Source organism: Lissotriton vulgaris, chromosome 5, assembly GCF_964263255.1.
Source record: "Lissotriton vulgaris chromosome 5, aLisVul1.2, whole genome shotgun sequence".
Taxonomy (NCBI): domain Eukaryota; kingdom Metazoa; phylum Chordata; class Amphibia; order Caudata; family Salamandridae; genus Lissotriton; species Lissotriton vulgaris.
Window position 1 is genome coordinate 50,408,649 of NC_141693.1, and position 26,754 is coordinate 50,435,402.

At 52.3% G+C, this 26,754-nt stretch overlaps 1 protein-coding gene across 1 annotated transcript; it reads left to right on the plus strand.

Annotated features, from left to right (window-relative positions):
- Positions 1-4,940: 4,940 nt before the first annotated feature.
- On the plus strand, positions 4,941-25,381 carry LOC147710120 (uncharacterized). The gene is made up of 2 exons (XM_086920814.1): positions 4,941-6,403; positions 24,439-25,381. Exons 1-2 carry the CDS (start codon positions 5,063-5,065, stop codon positions 24,463-24,465), a joined length of 1,368 nt encoding a protein of 455 aa, XP_086776940.1. The 5' UTR covers positions 4,941-5,062; the 3' UTR covers positions 24,466-25,381.
- The last annotated feature ends 1,373 nt before the right edge of the window (positions 25,382-26,754 follow it).

Consider the following 26,754-nt stretch of genomic DNA (forward strand, 5'->3'; position numbering starts at 1 on the left):
ATGTCCATAGATAAGTGCTATCCTGCTTTGCCAATGGAGTCGGATAAGAAGGAAGAATCAGTTGAGGATCCTTTAATGTCTTATCTTATGAAGTCACCACCTCCGTACGTGCAGGGTACCGCGCTTCCTGTGGTCCCCCCTGTACCTGTGCCTCAACCTGTTCCTCAACCTGCACCCGTTCTTCCGACTGTTCCCGCTCCTTTGCCTATTGCTATTCCTACTGCTCCTCCGCTTCCACATAAGAGGAAATGCAGTGCTGCAGCTTGTGATGCACCTGTTCTGTGTAAGAGGGAATGCAGTGCTGCTGCTTGTGATGCACCTGTTCTGTGTAAGATGGAATGCAGTGCTGCAGCTTGTGATGCACCTGTTCTGTGTAAGAGGAAATGCAGTGCTGCAGCTTGTGATGCACCTGTTCTGTGTAAGAGGGAATGCAGTGCTGCAGCTTGTGATGCACCTGTTCTGTGTAAGAGGGAATGCAGTGCTGCTGCTTGTGATGCACCTGTTCTGTGTAAGAGGAAATGCAGTGCTGCAGCTTGTGATGCACCTGTTCTGTGTAAGAGGGAATGCAGTGCTGCAGCTTGTGATGCACCTTTTCTGTGTAAGAGGGAATGCAGTGCTGCAGCTTGTGATGCACCTGTTCTGTGTAAGAGGGAATGCAGTGCTGCTGCTTGTGATGCACCTGTTCTGTGTAAGAGGAAATGCAATGCTGCAGCTTGTGATGCACCTGTTCAGTGTAAGAGGGAATGCAGTGCTGCTGCTTGTGATGCACCTGTTCTGTGTAAGAGGAAATGCAGTGCTGCAGCTTGTGATGCACCTGTTCTGTGTAAGAGGGAATGCAGTGCTGCTGCTTGTGATGCACCTGTTCTGTGTAAGATGGAATGCAGTGCTGCAGCTTGTGATGCACCTGTTCTGTGTAAGAAGAAATGCAGTGCTGCAGCTTGTGATGCACCTGTTCTGTGTAAGAGGGAATGCAGTGCTGCAGCTTGTGATGCACCTGTTCAGTGTAAGAGGGAATGCAGTGCTGCTGCTTGTGATGCACCTGTTCTGTGTAAGAGGGAATGCAGTGCTGCTGCTTGTGATGCACCTGTTCTGTGTAAGGGGGAATGCAGTGCTGCAGCTTGTGATGCACCTGTTCTGTGTAAGAGGGAATGCAGTGCTGCAGCTTGTGATGCACCTGTTCTGTGTAAGAGGGAATGCAGTGCTGCAGCTTGTGATGCACCTGTTCAGTGTAAGAGGGAATGCAGTGCTGCAGCTTGTGATGCACCTGTTCTGTGTAAGAGGGAATGCAGTGCTCCTGCTTGTGATGCACCTGTTCTGTGTAAGAGGGAGTGCAGTGCTGCAGCTTGTGATGCACCTATTCTGTGTAAGAGGGAATGCAGTGCTGCTGCTTGTGATGCACCTGTTCTGTGTAAGATGGAATGCAGTGCTGCAGCTTGTGATGCACCTGTTCTGTGTAAGAGGAAATGCAGTGCTGCAGCTTGTGATGCACCTGTTCTGTGTAAGAGGGAATGCAGTGCTGCAGCTTGTGATGCACCTGTTCTGTGTAAGAGGGAATGCAGTGCTGCTGCTTGTGATGCACCTGTTCTGTGTAAGAGGAAATGCAGTGCTGCAGCTTGTGATGCACCTGTTCTGTGTAAGAGGGAATGCAGTGCTGCAGCTTGTGATGCACCTTTTCTGTGTAAGAGGGAATGCAGTGCTGCAGCTTGTGATGCACCTGTTCTGTGTAAGAGGGAATGCAGTGCTGCTGCTTGTGATGCACCTGTTCTGTGTAAGAGGAAATGCAATGCTGCAGCTTGTGATGCACCTGTTCAGTGTAAGAGGGAATGCAGTGCTGCTGCTTGTGATGCACCTGTTCTGTGTAAGAGGAAATGCAGTGCTGCAGCTTGTGATGCACCTGTTCTGTGTAAGAGGGAATGCAGTGCTGCTGCTTGTGATGCACCTGTTCTGTGTAAGATGGAATGCAGTGCTGCAGCTTGTGATGCACCTGTTCTGTGTAAGAGGAAATGCAGTGCTGCAGCTTGTGATGCACCTGTTCTGTGTAAGAGGGAATGCAGTGCTGCAGCTTGTGATGCACCTGTTCAGTGTAAGAGGGAATGCAGTGCTGCTGCTTGTGATGCACCTGTTCTGTGTAAGAGGGAATGCAGTGCTGCTGCTTGTGATGCACCTGTTCTGTGTAAGGGGGAATGCAGTGCTGCAGCTTGTGATGCACCTGTTCTGTGTAAGAGGGAATGCAGTGCTGCAGCTTGTGATGCACCTGTTCTGTGTAAGAGGGAATGCAGTGCTGCAGCTTGTGATGCACCTGTTCAGTGTAAGAGGGAATGCAGTGCTGCAGCTTGTGATGCACCTGTTCTGTGTAAGAGGGAATGCAGTGCTGCAGCTTGTGATGCACCTGTTCTGTGTAAGGGGGAATGCAGTGCTGCAGCTTGTGATGCACCTGTTCTGTGTAAGATGGAATGCAGTGCTGCTGCTTGTGATGCACATGTGCTGTGTAAGATGGAATGCAGTGCTGCTGCTTGTGATGCACCTGTTCTGTGTAAGATGGAATGCAGTGCTGCAGCTTGTGATGCACCTGCTCTGTGTAAGATGGAATGCAGTGCTGCAGCTTGTGATGCACCTATTCTGTGTAAGGGGGAGTGCAGTGCTGCAGCTTGTGATGCACCTGTTCTGTGTAAGATGCAATGCAGTGCTGCAGCTTGTGATGCACCTGTTCTGTGTAAGATGGAATGCAGTGCTGCTGCTTGTGATGCACCTGTTCAGTGTAAGAGGAAATGCAGTGCTGTAGCTTGTGATGCACCTGTTCTGTGTAAGAGGGAATGCAGTGCTGCTGCTTGTGATGCACCTGTTCTGTGTAAGGGGGAGTGCAGTGCTGCAGCTTGTGATGCACCTGTTCTGTGTAAGAGGGAATGCAGTGCTCCTGCTTGTGATGCACCTGTTCTGTGTAAGAGGGAGTGCAGTGCTGCAGCTTGTGATGCACCTATTCTGTGTAAGAGGGAATGCAGTGCTGCAGCTTGTGATGCACCTGTTCTGTGTAAGATGGAATGCAGTGCTGCAGCTTGTGATGCACCTGTTCTGTGTAAGAGGAAATGCAGTGCTGCGGATTGTGATGCACCTGTTCTGTGTAAGAGGGAATGCAGTGCTGCAGATTATGATGCACCTGTTCTGTGTAAGAGGGAATGCAGTACTGTTACTTGTGATACACCTGTTCTGTGTAAGAGGGAATGCAGTGCTGCAGCTTGTGATGCACCTGTTCTGTGTAAGATGGAATGCAGTGCTGCTGCTTGTGATGCACCTGTTCTGTGTAAGAGGGAATGCAGTGGTGCTGCTTGTGATGCACCTGTTCTGTGTAAGAGGAAATGCAGTGCTGCAGCTTGTGATGCACCTGTTCTGTGTAAGAGGGAATGCAGTGCTGCAGATTATGATGCACCTGTTCTGTGTAAGAGGGAATGCAGTACTGTTACTTGTGATACACCTTGTCTTCATTCAGGCAAGCTTGTAATGCTGTTGCTTGGTCTACACTTGTGTGTATGATGGAAGTTTGCACTAATGATGCCTATCCTGTGTGAAGGAAGCTTGCACTAATGATGCCCCTCCTGTGTGAGTGAAGCTTGCACTGCTGATGTGTTATGCTTGTGTGGAAGGGAAGCTTGCACTGATGATGTCTTATGCTTGTTGTGTGTAAGGGCAGCTTGCACTGATGATGTCTTATGCTTGTTGTGTGTGAGGGAAGCTTGGACTGATGATGCCCCTCCTGTTTGAGGGAGGCTTGCACAGCTGATGTGTGTTATGCTTGTTGTGTGTGAGTGAAGCTTGCTCCGCTGACGTATGTTATGCTTGTTGTGTGTGAAGGAGGCTTGCACTGATGATGCCTCTCCTGGGAAGGTAGCTTGCACAGCCGAAGTGGTATGTTTGTGTGGGGGACGGAGACTTGCACTGATGATGCCCCTCCTGGTTGAGTGAAACTTGCACTGCTGACGGGTGTTATTCTTGTTGTGTGTGAGTGAAGCTTGCACTGATGATCCCCCCTCCTGGGGAGGGAAGCTTGCACTGATGATGTATGTTATGCTTGTTGTGTGTGAGGGAGGCTTGCACTGATGATGTCCCTCCTGGGGAGGAAGGCTTGCACTGATGATGTCCCTCCTGGGGGAGGGAAGCCTGCACTGATGGTGTGTTATGCTTGTTGTGTGTGTGAGAACCTTGCACTGATGATGCCCCTCCTGGGGAGGGAAGCTTGCACTGCTGATGCCCCTCATGGGGAGAGAAGCTCGCCCCTTCTCTGCCTCTTCCCAGTTTATTGATGGAGGGCCCAGGCTCCAGTGTGGTGCGCCCAGTGGTGACTATATTAGGTGAAGCCTTCGTCTCACAATGAGATGTTTGTTTGCCCTGAACGGTGCCTGCAGCATCTTCCACGAGGTGGACGAGTGCCAGGAGGAAGGCGGGCCTCACCCGCGCGTGCCAGTGAGGCGCTCGAAAACAACCTCAGGTGAGCCAGATGCCTTCCTTCTGAGTAAGCAGGAGGAAGAGGCCCTTATGTAACCGCGCTCCCCCCTCCCTTTCCAGCACCGCCCGGGGCCGGCGAGAACCGCGCCCTCCTCTTTATGCAGCAACAACAAGGCGGTAAATCACCGGGACGTGTGAGGGAGGCCTGGCCGCGTGAGAGAGCGGGAACAGCGCACCTCCGGGCGCCACGCCCCCGGGGGAGGGTGCTGCTGGTGGCCTTATCCTGCACCTCTCGGGCATCGCGTCTGGTCCTGTGTCCCTCGGTGTGTGTCTGTCTGCGCCTCCATCTCAGGAGCTGGATCCTGCGCCACACTTGTGCCAGCCGTTAGATCCTGCCCCCCTCAGTGTCTCTGGATCCTGCGCCACACTCTCACCAAGCGGATCCTCCACCCTCAGAGTCTCCGTGCCAGCCGGATCCTGTTTTACTCAGTGTCTGTGCCGGTCCTGCCCCTCTACGTACCCCACGCTTCAGTGCTCGTGCAGGCTCTCAGTTTCAGGGTTCCTTTCTCTACAGCTGACCCCTGCATCTCTCGGAGCCTCTGTGTGTCCTGCCACTCAAACAGCCATGGCCTTGGTTGGCCCTGTTCGGGAGCTACAGGACGAGACGGTGTGTCCACTCTGCACCAGGTACTTCGAAGACCCTGTGGCCATCGACTGTGACCATAGCTACTGCCGGGCCTGCATCACCGGCCACTGGCAGAAGGTGCCCACAGGAGCCTTTGCTTGCCCCCAATGTGGTCAGACCTTCTCGAGAATGAACCTCAGGACCAATGTCCAACTCTCTGTCATGGTGAAGATCGCCAAGAACCTCAACTTTGCACCAGAGAAGACGGGGCGCCGGCCTCCAGCCCAGCAACGGCCCCGGGTGCGCTCTGTGGAGTACAACCTTGAGCGTAACTCCGCACCAGGGAGGGATGAGCTCCGGCCACCATCCCAGCAACGGCCCCGGGTGCGATCTGCAGAGTATAACGTTGAGAAAAATATTGCACCAGAGAAGAGTGCGCTCTGGCCTCCAGCTCAGCAATGGCCCCAGATGCGCTCCATAGAGTCCAACCCTGAGCAGAAATGTGCAGAAGAGAAGACCAAGCTCCAACCTCCGGCTCAGCAATGGCCCCAGGTGCAATCCGTGCAGTACTACCACAAGAACACCTTCACACCACAGAAGACCGAGCTCCAGCCTCCGGCTCAGCAATGGCCCCAGATGTGCTCTATGGAGTACAACCACGAGAAAATCTTCAAAGCAAAGAAGACCGAGTTCCAGCCCCTGGCTCGGCAATGGCCCCAGGTGTGCTCCATGCAGTACAACCACGAGAAAACCTTTACACCAGAGAAGATCGAGCTCCAGCCTCCAGTCCAGCAGTGGCCCCAGGTGAGTTCTTTGAAGTGCAACCTTGAGAATAACTTTGCACCAGAGAGCGCTGAGCTTCGATCTCTGGTCCAGCAATGGCCCCAGGTGCGATCCGCAGAGGATCATTTTGTGAAAAACGTCACACTGGAGCAGACTGAGCTCCAGCCTCCAGTCCAGCAGAGGCCCCAGGTGAGTTCTTTGAAGTACAACCTTGAGAATAACTTTGCACCAGAGAGCGCTGAGCTTCATTCTCCGGTCCAGCAATGGCCCCAGGTGCGATCCGCAGAGGATCATTTTGTGAAAAACGTCACACTGGAGCAGACTGAGCTCCAGCCTCCAGTCCAGCAGAGGCCCCAGGTGAGTTCTGTGAAGTACAACCTTGAGAATAACTTTGCACCAGAGAGGGCTGAGCTTCATTCTCCCGTTCATCAATGGCCCCAGGTGCGATCTGCGGAGTATAACGTTGAGAAAAACTTCACACCAGAAAAGACCGAGCTCCGGCCTCTGGTCCAGCGGCAGCCACGGGTGCGATCCGTGGATTATAACTGGGAGAAAAAGGTATGAGGGGTGAACAAGCATGTGAGTCGGGTCAAATCATTAACTACCTGTGTATAAAATTGTAAATTGCATGCTCCTACCCCATGCTCAGCACAGCATAGTTTCTGAGTGTGGTCTTCACTGGCCTCCACATATCACACTGCTCTATGAGCAACACTTTGAGGTTCAGTAGCTCCTGCTGACATAAAAATGTTCTCTGTAAACTGCATCTCAGAGATAAGTCTCTGATGTATCAAATACAGGGCTAACACGTTTTCCGTCTGCTTGAGTGACATATCCACGTTTTAAATGTGCTAGAGAGTCACAAATGTTTTATGTGTGACACCCTGAGTGACACTTTATCGCCTCGAGTGACACTTCATCGCAAACATAAATATTGACATCTGGTTGTAGACTGTCTCCTTGCAGTAGGGTGCCTTTCTCCCATGGGAAAAATAATCATACCAAGCAAAGGAGTTACTGCCAGTGTCAGCTGCGAGAGAAAAACACTGCAAATACCCCTGTGGGGAATTGTTCAGCTGTAACTGGCCACAGTGCCCCTCTGTGAGCCAGTATTCTCCCTTTATCTTTTAACTCCTAACACTTACTGTATTGCTACTTTCTTCTGGTATTTTGGTATTTTCTTACACACATACTCCCTCTCTCCTTACAGATCAGGAAGCCCTCCTCATCCCATGCCTCTGCAGCACTCCCTGCTACCTCCCTCCTTGCTGCTGCTGTACTCCCTCTCTCCTTACGGATCAGGAAGCCCTCCTCATCCCATGCCTCTGCAGCACTCCCTGCTACCTCCCTCCTTGCTGCTGATGTACTCTCTCTCTTCGTCTTACAAGCTCAGCAAGCCCTCCTCCAACCATCCCTCTTGGCTCCTGTTGCTCCTCATACGATGCCGGTGCAGATACCTGCAGCACCACCGTCCTCCAAATGTTGGAGGCACTTCACTCCTCAAAACTGCCTACCCTTCCAGTTTCTTCTTGCAATTCGCTGGCTTGATGTTCCTACATCACTGCTGTCTCTGCAGGCATACCCTTCTTGCAGCACTTTGGTCCCTCCAGGTTGCTAAAGTACCCTCTTCCTTCAGGTTCCTGCAGTGCTCCCTGTCTTCATTGCCCCAATACTCTCTCCTTCCTCTGACGTTCCTCCAGTGCTTCCTTCTTTCAGGCTCCTGCAGTGTTCCCTGCCTTCATCACCCTGCAGCCCTCCTTTACCCTTCAGGTTCCTGCAGCCCTCCCCTTCCTCAGGTTCCTGCAGTGCTTCCTTCCTCCAGGCTTCTGCAGTGAGTGCTCCCTGCCTTCATCACCCTGCAGCCCTCCTCAACCCTTCAGGTTCCTGCAGCCCTCCCCTTCCTCAGGTTCCTGCAGTGCTTCCTTCCTCCAGGCTCCTGCCGTGTTCCCTGCCTTCATCACCCTGCAGCCCTCCTCTACCCTTCAGGTTCCTGCAGCCCTCCCTTCCTCAGGTTCCTGCAGCCCTCCCCTTCCTCAGGTTCCTGCAGTGCTTCCTTCCTCCAGGCTCCTGCAGTGTTCCCTGCCTTCATCACCCTGCAGCCCTCCTCTACCATTCAGGTTCCTGCAGCCCTTCCCTTCCTCAGGTTCCTGCAGCCCTCCTCTACCCTTCAGGTTCCTGCAGCCCTCCCCTTCCTCAGGTTGCTGCAGCCCTCCTCTACCCTTCAGGTTCCTGCAGCCCTCCCCTTCCTCAGGTTGCTGCAGCCCTCCTCTACCCTTCAGGTTCCTGCAACCCTCCCCTTCCTCAGGTTCCTGCAGCCCTCCTCTACCCTTCAGGTTCCTGCAGCCCTCCCCTTCCTCATGTTCCTGCAGTGCTTCCTTCCTCCAGGTTTCAGCAGTTTCCCTCCCACCAATTTCCTTCAGCAGTTCGTCTCTCCAGGCTCTTACAGCACAATCTTCCATCCTGGTTCCCGCAGTGCTCCCATTAAGACATTGCTTCATAGAAATATTTTATTCTCTTAATTTCTGTCTTTAAAATAAAAATAGCTTTATGTTTCAGTTATAATTATGGAACAGTGTCTATTGGCCAGTGGGAGCTAGAGGCCTGATGTTTTAAATGACACGTTGAAATGGGAGAACATTAAAATGAAGTGTTTACTTGATCATGGAGGTAATCTTCCATTTTCATTTTCTTCCATTTAACCCCTTCACTGCGGCAGCTATTCCGCCGCAGTGCTAAGGGGGCGGGGCAGAAATGCGGCGGGCGCATGCTGGTGACGGAACCGCTCCGTCACCAGCGTCGGTTGCGCTGTGCTTATGACAGAGCGGTTCCGTCATGGCCCTGCCCGCTCAATAGAACGCTCAGCGCAGGCGCGGAATTCGCGCCTCACAGGAGCGTCGGGCGGGCCATGACGGAACCGCTCCGTCATCAGCACAGCGCCACCGCAGCTGATGACGGAGCGGTTCCGTCATCAGCAGGGGAGGAGTTAAAGGCATTCAGAAACATAATTTTGTTCTCATATTCCAATATTGAGTTGATAGTAACTTTTATTTAAGGGTTAAATACCTCAGTGCTTCAGTTCTTCACCTCTGTGGCCCAGCCTGGGTCATACATCTGACTGAGCCCTCCTTATTATCATGCCCTGTTATCTGCAGCCCCTTGATAATAATGTAAAATAAACACAGCCTTCCCTTAACTTTAAAAAGAAATGTGACCCTGTGCTTATTTAAAAATAAACTCAAGGCTACAAGTTACTCTGAAGGTGTCTGGGAGCTACTAATAGCTCGCAATCGACTGGTTGGATACAGTTGGTTTAAACAGTTCACTGTTTCACAAGAATAATACATGCCAGTGGAAGAAATTGGATTATTTATTGGGGTGAGTGACTGCCCACCTCAAGAAATAATCGCAACTCCCATCAGGGTGAACCATCAAAGTCGTTAAATTAACCTGAGCACACCCCCCTGGCGGCCATGGCACGGAGCAGACAGGCTTAACTTAGGGTAATGTGTGAAGTGTTGATGCAGTTCCAAAACAGGAATAACATCAAATGACCAAGCAATAGAAATCCCAAACTGAATCAGGAAAAAATGTAATTAATAAAATGGCACCAAAATGACAAAAATACAGTGAGGGAAACTGGAGATATGCATTTTAAAAGATTTAAGTGAAAATAGCACCAAAACGTGTAATGCACCTAGGGTAGTCAATGGTTGCAATAGGCAAGGACCTTTTTGTGATTTCAGGCACACGGCGGTTAGGAATGTGTTGGATACACAAACTAGGTTCGACCTGATTGAAGGATTTTCCTTGGGGTTCGGTTCTAAAATAAAGGTCAAAATACTTCAGTGGGGTATGGGAGCACGCTGTATCTAAAGAAGTCTTCACGAAGCTGGATAGGCATTGGATGAGGTCCTGCTGGTGTCGCAGCTCCAAGCAGGAAAGGTTCCAATTCCACACCCGGGGAACCTCTGACCCCAGACGGATACTTTTGGTGCCTTTGCCCAGTGAAGATTTTTACCTTTGGACTGAGTCCTTTTTCGGAGCTCAGAACCCTCCAGCAGGGCAAAGTTGCAGGCTGTATCTGGTGATGAATTCCACAGGGCTGGATACCTTCTTGCTGGGGTCCGGCTAAATTGGCTTTGTTGTTGTGGAAATGCTCCGAGCATGAGAAACCTGTTGTCTTATCTCAGAGAGATTGCGCCTGGGGCAGATAGGCTTGGATGGTTTGTCTCTATCCTTCCCTTCAGGCGGTGTCACCCCTCCTGTTCCTGCTGCCTGCATCACAGCACAGAGAGCGAAGAGAGCGCCTAGTAGCCCCCCACCTCTGAACAAGACCGGGACTCCATTTCCCAGCATCCCCGGAGGCAGGGCCAGCAGGTTGAGCAGGTTTTTGTGCCTCCCAGCGCCAATAAGGATCCCTGTAGCTCCTGCTTCGTGGGACATGCACGGTTAGGGCCCGGGCCAAGGGTGGACCAGTCCGCACCCGTCAGAGCCCAGAGGAGGCTGGGCTGGGCCACCCCTCGTTTGCCTGACCCTAGCATAAGGTACAGTGTCCTTGTGCTGCCTGCTAATCCTGCCCCTGCACTGCCTGCTGTCCCTATGCTGCCTGCTGTATCTGCGCTGCCTGCTGTCCTGCATTGCCTGCAGTGCCTGTCCCTGCACTGCCTGCTGTCCCTGCGCTGCCTTCCGTGACCTATACCTGCACTGCCTGCTGTTCCTGTCCCTGCATGCCTCGTGCCCCTACGCTGCCTGCTTTCCATGGACTGCCTGCTTACCCTGCACTGCTGCTGTCCCTGCACTGCCTGTTATCTCTATCCCAGCACTGACTGCTATTCTTGTCCCTTTGTTGCCTGCAGTCCCTGCGCTGCCTGCTGTCCCTGCCCCTGCACTGCCCGTTCCAGGTCCCTGCCAGTGCCTAGAACCAACTACCTGGACCACTAATGTAGGCTGCCACATGATAAGGCACCAACGCAAGCAATGGGTGGGCCACCAATGTACCGCTGGTTTGCAACGTCCAGTGGCAGAACCCCTGGCCCCACTGCCACCCGACGTTACACTGCCTAGAAACTCCTGGACCTGTGTCCCGTATGCCAAAACTACAGCTGCATCCCCTACCCCAATCGTTTCACCAAATGATCCTTCACCTGCTGACACTGCCACTTCTCCTGCAACATAACCTACGAAAGATCCTGCACCCCTCCTGCACACAAGACCAAGAACACCCCGCAACCGATCCATTGCATCCTGCTCAAGGCACGCTCACTCTGCAAACGCTCTATGGAATTCTAGGACACCATCTCCATCCTCTTCACGGATGCTGTCTTCATCACCAAGACATGGCTTAACTCATCCTCAAACCCCAACATCACCACCACCACTCCCGGAGGCTACCCGATGATAAGAGACTGCCCCAACAAACAAGGCGGAGGCACTGCTATCATCTTCAAGGAAACCAACAGATGCACCATCACCAACGACGACCCCACACCTCTCATGGAACACCTCAACTTCCTACTACAAACTGATGCAAAAACCACAATAAAAGGCTCCCTTTCCTACAGACTCCTGGGACCACGAGCAACATTCTGCTACGCCATCCCCACACCTCATCACCCTCTTGGCAATTGACTTTCACCACTATGTCCTATTCGGCAACCTCAACTCCACATCGACTACCCCAACAATGCCAACTCCATCACCCTCTTGGAGAATCTAAACAGCTTCGAATTTACCCAACTGGTCACCAAATCAACACACAAAGCCAGGCACACACTCGAACCCATTTTTTCCTCTAGCAGGAGAATCAAATTCAACCACACCACAGAACTGACCTGGGCTGACCACACCTTCGTACACTTCACCATCACCGGTACCCAGTACACCATCACCAGGCACCAGATCTCACCCCACTGCAGCTGGAGCAAGTGCACTGAAACTCAGTGGTCACGGGCCCTCACCACCTCCCAACCCGAGGCCCTTTAGAATTTCACCACCAGCTCTGACAAAGTTACCGCGCTGAAACCTACTAAATCCAACTAGTCCTCCAAGCAGGCCAGCTGGTACACCCCGGAACCCAGGACCACCAAGCACAATTGCCATCAACTTGAGAAATGATGATGTGTCACTAAGAACACTGCAGACAGATCAGCTCACAAAACATACCTCAGCAACTCTTACCGGCACATCTAAGAAGCCAGGAAAGCAGCCATCACCACCCTCATCGACTCCATGGCCAACCACACTACAGAACTCTTTAAAATAGTCAAAGAATTCTCCAACTCAACAGCCATTGAGAACTCCATCCACCCCTCCCAAGAACTCTGTGGCACCCTCACTGACTACTTCCACAGCAAGATCACCAACATCTACAACAACTTCAACCTCAAACCCGCCACCCTCAACCCCAAAGACCCCTACCAAATAGCGATTATCAGCCAAACCATAACCACCTGGTCTCAGGTTACCGCCCTGACCACCTCAGCCATCATCTCTTTGATCCACTCCGGATCACCCACCGATCCCGGTCCCCACCACCTGTACCACCTCGCAACTAACCCAATCAGCACCCAACTCACTAGCATGCTCAACTCCTCCATCTCTACAGCAACCTTCCCTGTCAGATAGAAACGCCCAGACGTCAGACACCCCCTAAAGAAAGCCTCCACCGACCCCAGCGATTAAACTAATTACTGGACGATTCTCCTTGTTCCCCTACCCATCCAAATTACGTGAGAAAGCCATCAACCAATACCTCACCGAATTCCTGGAACAAACCACCTACTATTGAGTCACAATCAGAATTTTATGTCAACCACAGGACTGAGACCACACTGATTGCCACCACAGATGACATCAGAACTGCGGTACTGATCCTCCTCGACCTCTCCACTGCATTCAACACCGTCTCACACAACACCCTTATCAACAGAATCTACAACATAGGCATACAGCAAGACACCCTCAAGTAGTTTGCCTCCTTCCTTACAGGTTTCACACAGAGCATCCGACTACTCTCTTCACCTCCGCAACCAAAGACATCATCTGAGGCATACCACAAGGATCATCCCTTAGCCCCACCCCGTTCAACATCTACATGACCCCCTCACAGACTTTGTCAGATTCCATGGACACAACATAACCTCCTACGCAGACGGCACTCAACCGATCCTCGCACTCACCGAGGAACCCTCCAATGCCAAAACTAACTTCATGACCAACGTAGTCAAATGGATGAGAGACAACTGCCTCCAATTCAACTCTGAAAAAACTGAAGTTCTGATCTTCCCGAAAAACACCTTCTCTTGGGACCACATCTGGTGGCCTGCATGCAGAACTCTCACCTACAGCCACACCTAGCGACCATGCACGCAACCTGGGCATCATCCTAGACAGCCAACTGACCATGAAACGATAAGTGAATGCAGTCGCCTCCTCCTGCTTCCACACACAAACTGCATGCTTTGCAGAATCTTCATATGAACTCAAACCAGCACCAGAAAAATCCTCATGCAAGCCCTCATAACCAGCCAAGGCGACTACTGCAACGCCCTCTATTCCGGCATCTCCACCCAACTCCACAGAAGACTCCAGACCATACAGAACACCAAACCCAGACTCATCCTTGACCTTCCCAAACAAACCCACATCACCCCTCACCTGAAAGATCTCCACTCGCTCCCCATCCAGAAAAAATGCCAGTTCAAGAGCCTCACACATGCCTACGATGCCCTCCATGGCCTGGGACCTGCTTACATCAACCATTGACGGAACTTCCACCAACCGTCTAGACAACTGCGTTCCTCTTCACATGACCTTGCAAACATCCCTCACTTCCGTCGCAGCGGTGTCTGCTCCTTCTCCTGCATTGCTGCCAAGACCTGAAACGACCGTCCCCTCCAGCCATGTAAAGCCCCTGCGCTGGCAGACTTCAGAAAGAGACTCAAGACTTGGCGCTTCGACTGAGCCACGGTGCCCAGATACCCCAAGGGGAGACCGAGTTGCTCTTTACCAATGCGGATTGCTTGATTGATAGATCGACCCGTGGGCAACACACGCAGAACCCCTGAGTCTGTCTCACTAGGAGCTGCTCTTCCTTGTGACCAGTGAGCAGCACACGCAGAACCCCATAGTCTCTCGTACTAGGATATGTCATTACCAGTCAGCAGCACACATGGAACCCTTAATGTCCCTCTCACTAGGAGCTGTCATTACCAGTGGGCAGCACACATGGAACCCTTAATGTCCCTCTCACTAGGAGCTGTCCTGAACTGCGATCAGCACACAAGAAACCACAGTCTCTCTTACAAGGAGCTGTCCTGACCTGTGACCAGTGTGCAGTGCACACGGAACCCCAGAGTCTCTTGTACTAGGAGGTGCATGACCTGGGATCAGTATGCAGCACACACGGAACCATGAGGTCGAACACAGGCCCCTGTAGTGGATGCATTAGTCCACTGAGCACGCAGACAACAGGAACCAGGGGCTCACCTGTGACTAGTGGACAGCACACAACAGGAACACCAGGGCTCACATGTGACTAGTGAGCAGCACACAACGGGAACACCACAGGCTCACCTGTGACTAGTTGAAAGCTCACAACAGGAACACCGGGGGCTCACCTGTGACTAGTGGACAGCACACAACAGGAACACCAGGACTCACCTGTGTCTAGTGGGCAACACACAACAGGAACACCAGGGCTCACCTGTGACTTGTGGGCAACACACAACAGGAACACCAGGGCTCACCTGTGACTAGTGAGCAGCACACAACAGGAACACCACATTCCCACCTGTGAATAGTGAACAGCACACAACAGGAACACCACAGGCTCACCTGTGACTAGTGAGCAGCACACAACAGGAACACCACAGGCTCACCTGTGACTAGTGAACAGCACACAACAGGAACACCACAGGCTCACCTGTGACTAGTGGACAGCACACAACAGGAACACCAGGGCTCACCTGTGACTAGTGAACAGTACATAACAAGAACACTAGGGGCTCGCCTGTGACTAGTGAACAGTACATAACAAGAACACTAGGGGCTCGCCTGTGACTAGTGAACAGTACATAACAAGAACACTAGGGTCTCACCTGTAACAAGGGAGCAGCACACAACAGGAACACCACAGGCTCACATGTAACTAGTCGGCAGCACACAACAGGAACACCAGGGCTCACCTGTGACTGGTGAGCAGCACACAACAGGAACACCAGTGGCTCACATATGACTAGTTAGCAGCACACAACAGGAACACCAGGGCTCACCTGTGACTAGTGAGCAGCACACAACAGGAACACCACAGGCTCACCTGTAACTAGTCGGCAGCACACAACAGGAACACCAGGGCTCACCTGTGACTGGTGAGCAGCACACAACAGGAACACCACATTCCCACCTGTGACTAGTGAACAGCACACAACAGGAACACCAGTCAAGTCAGTCAAGTCAGAGAATTTATATAGCGCACTACATACCCGGAGGGTTTCAAGGCGCTTAGAAAGGGGAGGAGGATTACTTGTCAAATATCCACGATTTAAGTTGCTTTCTGAATGCTAGGTGGTTCTGGGTAAGGCGAAGGTAAGCGGGGAGCGAGTTCCATGTTTTAGCAGCCAGGTATGAGAAGGATCTGCCTCCCATGGTGGTCTTGTTGATGCGAGGTACAGTGGCGAGGGCTTGGTTGGAAGAACGTAGTTGGCGGGAGGGGGTGTAGAAGGACAGTCGTGAGGAGGCATTCTGGTCCGATGTCGTAGAGTGATTTGTGTGCGTGGGTTAGCAGTCGGAAAGTGATCCTCTTATTGACGGGTAGCCAGTGGAGGTCTTTAAGATGACCAGAGATGTGTTCGTTGCGTGGGATGTCTAATATGATCCTGGCTGAGGCGTTTTGGATTCGTTGGAGTTTCTTCTGGAGTTTAGCGGTAGCGCCCGCGTAGAGGGTGTTTCCGTAGTCCAGTCGGCTCGTGACCAGAGCGTGGGTGACTGTTTTCCTTGTTTCGGTGGGGATCCAGCGAAATGTTTTTCTGAGCATGCGGAGAATGTTGAAGCAGGATGAAGAGACGGCGTTGACCTGTCTGTTCATTGAAAGTGAGGAATCCAGGATGACGCCTAGGTTCCGTGCGTGGTCTGTCGGGATGGGTGCTTTTCCGAGGGCTTCCGGCCACCAGGAGTCGTCCCATGCAGAGGGGGATCTACCTAAGATGAGGACTTCTGTTTTGTCTGAGTTCAGTTTCAGACGGCTTTGTTTCATCCAATCGGCCACTTCTTTCATTCCCTCGTGTAGGTTAGTTTTGGCGGTGCTGGGGTCATTGGTGAGAGAAAGGATTAGTTGAGTGTCATCCGCGTAAGAGATGATGTTGAGGTTGTGTTGGCGTGCGATGGTTGCGAGGGGGCTCATGTATACGTTGAAGAGGGTGGGGCTTAGTGAGGATCCTTGTGGTACTCCACAGATGACTTCAGTGGCCTCGGACTTGAATGGTGGGAGGCGGACTCTCTGGGTTCTTCCAGTGAGGAACGAGGTGATCCATTCAAGTGCTTTTCCTTGGATTCCGATGTTATTGAGGCGTTGTAAAAGGGTGCTGTGGCAAACTGTGTCGAATGCTGCAGAGAGGTCGAGGAGGATGAGGGCGACTGTGTCTCCATTGTCCAGTAGAGTTCGAATGTCGTCTGTTGCTGCGATGAGGGCGGTCTCAGTGCTGTGTTTTGCTCGGAAGCCAGATTGTGAGGAGTCGAGGGATTTGTTGGCTTCGAGGAAGGCGGCGAGCTGGTTGTTGACAGCTTTCTCGATGACTTTGGCCGGGAATGGAAGGAGCGAGATGGGGCGGTAATTTTTGAGTTCGGTGGGGTCCGCCGTGGGTTTTTTCAGAAGGGCGGTGAGTTCAGCGTGTTTCCAGTCTTCCGGGAAGGTGGCGGAGTAGAAGGAGCAGTTGATGACGTCTCGGAGGTGCGGTGCTATGACGGAGTCTGCTTTGTTGAAGATGTGGTGAGGACATGGGTCTGTGGGGGATCCTGAGTGGATGGAATTCATCAGGCGGATTGTGTCCTCAGTGGAGATTGGGTTCCAGTCGTTAAGGGTGTTCACGGGGGGAGAATGTTCAGCAAATGGTGGGGTGGGTTGGTTTCCGGGTTGGTTGTCAAAGCTGTTGTGAATGTCTGCAATCTTGTTGTGGAAGAATGAGGCTAGGGAGTCGCAGAGGGCTTGAGAGGGGGTGATGTCGTTGGAGTTGGCCGAGGGATTGGAAAATTCCTTGACGATATTGAAAAGTTCCTTGCTGTTGTGTGCGTTGTTGTCAAGTCTATCCTTGAATGCTGTTTTCTTGGCCTTTCGGATTAGTTGGTGGTGAGTGCGGGTGGCGTTTTTGAAGGCGTCCTTGGTGCTGGTGGTTGGGTCTTTTTTCCAGGCCTTTTCAAGGGAGCGGCAGAGTTTCTTGGACTTCTTAAGATCATCGTTGAACCATGAGGCCTTCTTGCTGCCAGGTTTGCTTTGACATTTTTTCAGTGGTGCTAAGGTGTCGGCGGTGTTGGATAACCATAGGGTGAGGTTGGCGGCGGCTACGTTTGCGTTAGAAGAGAGGGCTGGGGTGTTAAGAAGGAGCGATGCGGAGATCTGGTCCGTGGTGATTTTGTTCCAGTTTCTTTGCAGGGTAGGTTGGAGGTGGATGGTGGGTTTTGGTTTGTTGTAGGTGAAGTGAACGCAGCTGTGGTCAGTCCAGAGGAGATCCGTAGTGTGGCTGAAGGAGACATGATTGCTGGAGGTGAAGATGGGGTCGAGTGTGTGACCTGCGATGTGGGTGGGGGAAGTGACTAGTTGTTTAAGTCCGAGGTTGGCGAGGTTGTCTAAGAGGGTGGCGGTGTTGCGGTCGTTGATCTTTTCAAGGTGAAAGTTGAGGTCTCCCAGAAGGATGTAGTCTTTGGAGGGGAGCGCGTGTGGAGTGATGAAGTCCGTCTTCACTGAATTTTGCGCGGGGTCCTGGTGGTCTGTAGAGGAGGGTGCCTCTGAGTGTGGTTTTGGGGTCGATTTGGATCTGGAAGTGAAGGTGTTCGGAGTTAGCGAGGTTGGCGTCAGAGCTGGTTGAGATGCGGATTGATTTCTTATGGACGATAGCGATTCCTCCTCCTGTGTGGCCGGTACGGTCCTTGCGAGTGATCTTACAGTCTTCAGGGATGGCAATGGTGATGTCTGGGGCGGAGGAAGCGTTCATCCATGTTTCTGTTAGGAAGGCGACGTCTGGGGAGATGGTGTCTAGTAGATTCCATAGGTCGATGGCGTGTCTGTGGACTGAGCGAGTGTTGAGAAGGATGCACTGTAGGTGGTTAGGGTCGGGAATCTGTGTTGTGGTCGTAGCGGAGATGTTGTCGGTGCCGATGAATTTGCAGGAGTAGCAAGAGAAAGGGCCATGGGTGTGTCCAGGGGCGGCTTGGACGCAGTTGGGGGCGCGACCGGGGTTAAGGGCTAGGAGGGAGATGGCATCGTAGGTAATGCGGGGGGGCTGGGAGGGACGGGGGCCAAGGGGTCTGGCGCTGGGCGCGGTCCAGGCGTGGACGGGCGTAGACGGGCTTACCTTTGGCGCACCTTCGGCGCGGGTTGGGCGCGAACGCTGCGCGTGATCGCTGCGCGCGGGAACAGCTGTCATATATGGATGGTGGAAGGGGAGGGGCGAGGGCGTCTCAGCTGGGAGGCGGGGCGGGCTACAGATGACCACAACAACAACCAGACAAAATGGAGGCGGAGGGGGGAGCACAGTGGAAACGCGCACAAACAGGAAAAGCGGCGTTTTTACAAATTTAAAGTGCAAAGTTAACACAGCGTCTACCAGGCAGCAATATATGGCAGCAATATATGGCAGAATAAGCAATGCAGCAAAGCAGCAACGATACCAGTGACACAGCAGGACACTGGGGAGCGACCACTCAGTCCAGGGGAAACGAGCGAGGCTCACCTGTGACTAGTGAACAGCACACAACACGAACACCAGAGGCTCACCTGTGACTAGTGAACAGCACACAACACGAACACCAGAGGCTCACCTGTGACTAGTGAACAGTACATAACAAGAACACTAGGGTCTCACCTGTCACTAGTGGGAGCACACAACAGGAACACCACAGGCTCACCTGTGACTTGAGATCAGCACACAACAGGAGCACTTGATGCTCACCTTTGGCTAGTGGATAGCACACACCAGGGGCACTAGGGGCTCACCTGTGACTAGTCTGCTGTAACACCAGGGGCTCATATGTGACTAGTGGGAGCACACAACAAGAACACTGGGGGCTCACCTGTGACTAGTGGATAGCACACACCAGGAGCACTAGGGGCTCACCTGTGACTAGTGGGAGCACACACCAGGAGCACCAGGGGCTCACCTGTGATTCATGGACAGAACACAAGAAGAACACTAGGGGCTCACCTGTGACTAGTGGATAGCACACACCAGGAGCACCAGGGGCTCACCTGTGATTCATGGACAGCACACAAGAAGAACACTAGGGGCTCACCTGTGACTAGTGGATAGCACACACCAGGAGCACTAGGGGCTCACCTGTGACTAGTCTGCTGTAACACCAGGGGCTCATCTGTGACTAGTGGGAGCACACAACAAGAACACTGGGGGCTCACCTGTGACTAGTGGATAGCACACACCAGAAGCACCAGGGGCTCACCTGTGATTCATGGACAGCACACAAGAAGAACACTAGGGGCTCACCTGTGACTAGTGGGAGCACACAACAGGAGCACCAGGGCCTCACCAGTGACTAGTGGGAGCACACAACAGGAACACCACAGACTCACGTGTGACTAGTGAGCAGCACACAACAGGAACACCAGGGGCTCACCTGCGACTAGTGGGAGCACACAACAGGAACACCAGGGGATCACCTGTGACTAGTGAACAGCACACAACAGGAACACCCGGGCTCTCCTGTGACTAGTGAGAAGCACACAACAGGAACACGCGGGCTCACCTGTGACTAGTGAGAAGCACACAACAGGAACACCACAGGCTCCCCTGTGACTAGTGAGCAGCACACAACAGGAACACCGGGGGCTCGCCTGTGACTAGTGAGAAGCACACAACAGGAACACCAGGGCTCACCTGTGACTATTGAGAAGCACACAACAGGAACACCAGGGGCTCACCCGTGACCAGTGAGCAGCACACAACAGGAACACCAGAGCTCAACTGTGACTAGTGAGAACCACACACCAGGAACACCAGGGGCTCACCTGTGACTAGTGAGCAGCACACAACAGGAACACCAGGGCTCACCTGTGACTAGTGAGAAGCACACAACAGGAACACCAGGGGATCACCTGTAACTTGCGGACAGCACACAACAGGAAAACCATGGCTCACCTGTGACTAGTGAGAAGCACACAACAGGAACACCACAGGCTCACCTGTGACTAGTGAGCAGCACACAACAGGAACACCGGGGGCTCACCTGTGACTAGTGAGCCGCACACAACAGGAACACCACAGGCTCACCTGTGACTAGTGAGTAGCACACAACAGGAACACCACAGGCTCACTTGTGACTAGTGAGCAGCACACAACAGGAACACCGGGGGCTCACCTGTGACTAGTGAGCCGCACACCACAGGAACACCACAGGCTCACCTGTGACTAGTGAGTAGCACACACCTTGAACACCACACTCTCACCTGTGACTAGTGGACAGCCCAAACAGGAACACCAGGGGCTCACCTGTGACTAGTGGACAGCACACAACAGGATCACCAGCGGCTCACCTGTGACTAGTGGACAGCACACAACAGGAACACCAGGGGTCACCTGTGACTAGTGAGCAGCACACAATAGGAACCCCCGGGGCTCGCCTGTGACTAGTGGACAGCACACAAGAAGAACACTAGGGGCTCACCTGTGACTAGTGGACAGCACACAACAGGAACACCAGGGCTTACCTATGACTAGTGAGCAGCACACAACAGGAACCCCAGGGGCTCACCTGTGACTAGTGAGAAGCACACAACAGGAACACCAGGGCTCACCTATGACTAGTGAGCAGCACACAACAGGAACACCAGGGCTCACCTATGACTAGTGAGCAGCACACAACAGGAACCCCAGGGGTTCACCTGTGACTAGTGAGAAGCACACAACAGGAACACCACAGGCTCACCTGTGACTAGTGAGAAGCACACAACAGGAACACCAAGGCTCAACTGTGACTAGTGAACAGCACACAACAGTAACACCAGGGGCTCACCTGTGACTAGTTAGAAGCACACAACAGGAACACCAGGGCTCACCTGTGACTAGTGGGAAGCACACAACAGGAATACCAGGGGCTCACCTGTGACTAGTGAGCCGCACACAACAGGAACACCAGGGGCTCACCTGTGACTAGTGAGAAGCACACAACAGGAACACCAGGGGCTCACCTGTGACTAGTGAGCAGCACACAACAGGAACACCACAGGCTCACCTGTGATTAGTGAGAAGCACACAACAGGAACACCAGGGGCTCACCTGTGACTAGTGAGCAGCACACAACAGGAACACCACAGGCTCACCTGTGATTAGTGAGAAGCACACAACAGGAACACCAGGGGCTCACCTGTGACTAGTGAGCAGCACACAACAGGAACACCAGGGCTCACCTGTGACTAGTGAGCAGCACACAACAGGAACACCACAGGCTCACCTGTGACTAGTGAGAAGCACACAACAGGAACACCACAGGCTCCCCTGTGACTAGTGAGAAGCACACAACAGGAACACCGTGGGCTCACCTGTGACTAGTGAGACGCACACAACAGGAACACCAGGGCTCACCTGTGACTATTGAGAAGCACACAACAGGAACACCAGGGGCTCACCCGTGACCAGTGAGCAGCACACAACAGGAACACCAGAGCTCAACTGTGACTAGTGAGAACCACACACCAGGAACACCAGGGGCTCACCTGTGACTAGTGAGCAGCACACAACAGGAACACCAGGGCTCACCTGTGACTAGTGAGAAGCACACAACAGGAACACCAGGGGATCACCTGTAACTTGTGGACAGCACACAACAGGAAAACCATGGCTCACCTGTGACTAGTGAGAAGCACACAACAGGAACACCACAGGCTCACCTGTGACTAGTGAGCAGCACACAACAGGAACACCACAGGCTCACCTGTGACTAGTGAGAAGCACACAACAGGAACACCAGGGGCTCACCTGTGACTAGTGGGAAGCACACAACAGGAATACCAGGGGCTCACCTGTGACTAGTGAGAAGCACACAACAGGAACACCACAGGCTCACCTGTGACTAGTGAGAAGCACACAACAGGAACACCAGGGGCTCACCTTTGACTAGTGAGAAGCACACAACAGGAACACCACAGGCTCACCTGTGACTAGTGAGAAGCACACAACAGGAACACCAGGGGCTCACCTTTGACTAGTGAGAAGCACACAACAAGAACACCAGGGCTCACCTGTGACTAGTGAGAAGCACACAACAGGAACACCAGGGCTCACCTGTGACTAGTGAGAAGCACACAACAGGAACACCAGGGGCTCGCCTGTGACTAGTGAGAAGCACACAACAAGAACACCAGGGCTCACCTGTGACTAGTGAGAAGCACACAACAGGAACACCAGGGCTCACCTGTGACTAGTGAGAAGCACACAACAGGAACACCAGGGCTCACCTGTGACTAGTGAGAAGCACACAACAGGAACACCAGGGGCTCACCTGTGACTAGTGAGCAGCACACAACAGGAACCCCAGGGGCTCACCTGTGACTAGTGAGCAGCACACAACAGAAACACCACAGGCTCACCTGTGACTAGTAAGAAGCACACAACAGGAACACCAGGGCTCACCTGTGACTAGTGAGAAGCACACAACAGGAACACCAGGGCTCACCTGTGACTAGTGAGAAGCACACAACAGGAACACCGCAATTTATAGCGAATAGATACACGGCAACCCAGGATCATCGGGTCATAGAACATGCAGTGTGTCTTGGGGGTCACCATTACTGCCAAGGAGGAATACATAGTGGAGACAAATATGTCCCCAAGTATTGATAAAGCTAAATCGCAATTTTTTTTAAGATGGGATAACTTACATCTGTCTGTGATGGGAAAATGCAATCTAGTCAAGATGATTTTTTCCCCAAAAGTGCTGTATATTTTTGGAACAATTCCTTTGGTGTTAGAGACCTTTGGTTTAAAACAATAGGTACAGTAGTCTCTGGGTTCATATGGTCACGTGGGAAAATCATAAGTGCAAACAAGTTTCTGAGCCTATCTAGGGATAGAGGGGGATGCTGTGTGCTGTCCACTAGACACACGTGATCCCCCGAGGGACCGCATGTGACTAGTAAAGTATGTCGATCTGTTATTTGGATTGAGAAGGATAGTGGAGGGATAGAAGAGGGAAAGGTTTGCATTTATATAGCGCTTGCTACCCCTGATGAGGTGTTAAAGCGCCTTTTGGCGGGTAACACGCTACTCCGGAACCCGAACAGCATTAGTGGGAAATGAATGTAGATATATTGGAAATTAATTTGAGCAGTGACCCTGCGCTGGCGCTTTGTAGAAGAATCAAGGGCTCGGACTGAAGTCCTGCAACTTCCATGTGTTTCGCACAGTTGCAGTAACTTGCATAAGATACAATGGCGCCCAGCTAGCCGACTTACCGCGTGTACTCCTGCTGCCCTGCCCTGGCTTCCATATGCGGCACCATCACTTCCAGTGTGAAACCCCGAGTGTTGCCGACAGTGAAGATTCTGAACCGAAGCGTGAGCTCCTTGCCCCTGTACCCCTGAGTGCAGGTGAGAGGGGCAGGGCAGCGCCCGGTTACACACTCTAACAGTAAATCAGGCTCGGCGGTTTTAAAAACGTCCCTAGAAGTAAGAGATGTTCGGGGGAGCAGAGTTCACGCCCTCTCTGTTCCCTGAAGGAAGTTCTTACACTATAGGAAATGCTGTACTCCATGCCTATAGAAGTGCCTCCCCAGTGTGTGCTTGTGTTTTGAGTGTCTGCCATGCATTGCAGTTGTATACCTACCTACCTACTTGTATCTTGTGTGCTTATGTAATGCACACGTGACTTTTTCCTCCTGCAACGTATCGTTTGCTACCTCTTGTATTGTGTTTGCTTTTGATACGTGCACAATTGTCACTACTGCCTCATGTAACGTAACGTTTGCTTTTGTAACATGCTGACTTGTAATTTGTCCTCATGTTTCACTACTGTTCCTATCGTGAAGCGCTTTGACACCTTCGGGTGAAGTCCGGTCCACGCTATATAAAAACGCATAAAATAAAATAAAGGTAATGCTTGGTGTGTATCAAACCGTGAACCATGGCTTCCGCACCCTCATTCACACGCAGCCTGATGACGTGGCACCCGACTGTGAAGGCCTGCACATACATGATTTTATTGGCTGAATTAAAATTATCAACATGTTACTATCTAGCGATAATTAGTATTTGTGTAACACGGAGGCCAGAATTAGACAGACGCTGAGGCAGTTTGCAGTTGCATTATCGCTGTTATGAGTAAACATTTCCCAGAGGTCTGACACAGGACGTGACATCTCTCTCCTTCTCTCTCCAGGAATGCCCCGGGGCAGGAAGCTGGTGACCTGGCACGACGGGGCCCTGCCAGCAGACACCGTGACGTCAGGATGTGTGCACCACCGCTGCTTGTGAACCAGCAGCGAACCAGGCCTGGTCAGGGTGGGGCGGCTCCGAGTGGACTGGCTGCAATGAGCCCTCGCTTCCTCCTGGTGCCAGCCACCCTGGCACACCCTTCTGCCAACGACGCCTCCCCGATATGCCCTGGTGATCTATAGTGTCTGCTCATGAACAGGTGTGCCTTGACTTTAGCACCCGCTCTTAGTGACGGCCTCTATCCTGCATGGCAGACTAGTGCTAAGAAGAGCGAACTGCAGCATCATGGACCGACGCAGCCCTCACCGTGCAGTGCATGATGCTTTGAGCTGTGCAACCATCTGCCACCTAGGGGTGAGCACCACCAACTGCAAGCAAAGTTACTATTCCAGTTTCCTCTTCCTCCAAATTGATTGGGCGTGACTGCTATCTACGCTTTCTCCACCACACAAATACCTCTCTCCTAGTATTTTTTGACCGATTTTCTTTATTTTGTGAAATTTTCTGAGCAGAAATGTACAGTACCCGGCGTATTTCTTTTTTTAAATGATATATCTTCCTGGGGGAGACCAGAAAGTACGTTCAGAAGTTCTGTTTGTTTTTTCACGCGCCTCCTCGAACTGTGCAGACGTCTGAGACGTGGCGAGTGTGGCCTGTAAGGATCAGTTCAGTGGCTTCAATCTGGACTCGATGGGAACCCTCCCCTGTGGGGGGAGGGCGTCTAGTTTATGTGCTCTCCACCTCCCACCCCCAACGCCAAAGTACAATTTCACCCGGACAGCGCCTAAAGACATTCTCTGTATATAAGCTCAGTTGATGGTTCCCTATAATTTCAAAGTCACATAATCACAAGAAGTTACTTCAATCTTTTATTATACATTACATAGAAAAAAAGTGAATATTTCTCTAATGCAATCTGCTGGGATGGCCGTATAGTTCTATATTACACAGCTATGCATAATTTCTGCAGTATACATATAGTGCCTAGACACCTATGAGTGCCATGTAAACAATATGTTGATGCTATACATGTAATATATCTTTTTAATACTGTTCACATTTGTATCAGAGGCAGATTGATCGGCGTGGAAGGCGGGCTCCAGAGCGGCCCATGGGGCTGGGCGGGGTCAGCCTCATGGCAGCCTTTGGGGAAGAGTCCGTCAGATGCGAGGCTGAGGTTAACATCTGTCTGACTGACAGCCCCAGCCCTACACACTTGCCACCAAGTCTGCTCATTTCCTTCTGTGTCAGCCAGCTGCTGATTATTATTGTTAATCTGCTGTTGTGTTCTGCACGTCGGTGCCTAGAGGTGTTACTCTCAGAGACGCGGTCAGTCAGAGGGATAGCCCTGCTGTCTCAGAGGGCCGCTGGGAGCACAGCCCTCCGTCTGAAGCCACGAAAGAGTGCAGCCGCCTTTCCTTTGTGGCTGAGAACCAGCCAGGGAGTTACCGGAATGAGGCACCTATTTCCCTCCCTGGCAGGTCGCCAGTGCCAGGCAGTGAGATCAGAGGGTACGGATGGAAAACAGTGGGTCCTGGGCACAGGCTGCAAACATTGTGCAATCCCTTGTATGAGATCACTTTTTGTCTGATTATGGGCGGGTGAAGTAAAGGTGACCCCCTTCCTGAGCTTAGTGGGTGCTACATTAAGGCCACTGTGGGCAGCTGGCTTATCCTGTCAGTACAAGAGGGCACCAGCGTACCACAAAAAGGCCTGCTGCCAGGGCAAGAGGAGCGCCCAATTGACACACTGTCATTTTATCTCATGTTCTGAACAGTGGGTCGCCAGTGTGTCCTGTCCACTAGTGCAAGGAAGGAAATGACCCCCTTGGCCGGTGTTTGAATTGTACAACACAACAATACTCTGGCTTTAGTGGGCCCCTTGAGCCTCTGGGCCTCGGTTCCACTACACCTACCGCACCAATACAAACAACACCTTTGGTTCTGACACTCTTTGCCCCTGTGCCGCCCTGGAGGGAGCTAGAGATCTGATAGAGGGCAGGGTACCCGCGGCTCCGGGTTCGGGTGGCAGTCCATTGCTAGGTGCCAGGGCATGGTCAGATTGGAAGCGATGACGTGCGGGCCAGATTGGCAGACCTTCTCTTGATATCTCAGAGTGCTGCACCAGGATTGAACCCTCTGTCTACTGACAGAGATGCCCACAGTGAACACTGCACCCTTCAAGGGTACCGGGTTATAGCACCCCCACAGGCCCCGGCCACTGGACCCTACTCACACGAGACCCTTGCACCCTCTGGGCT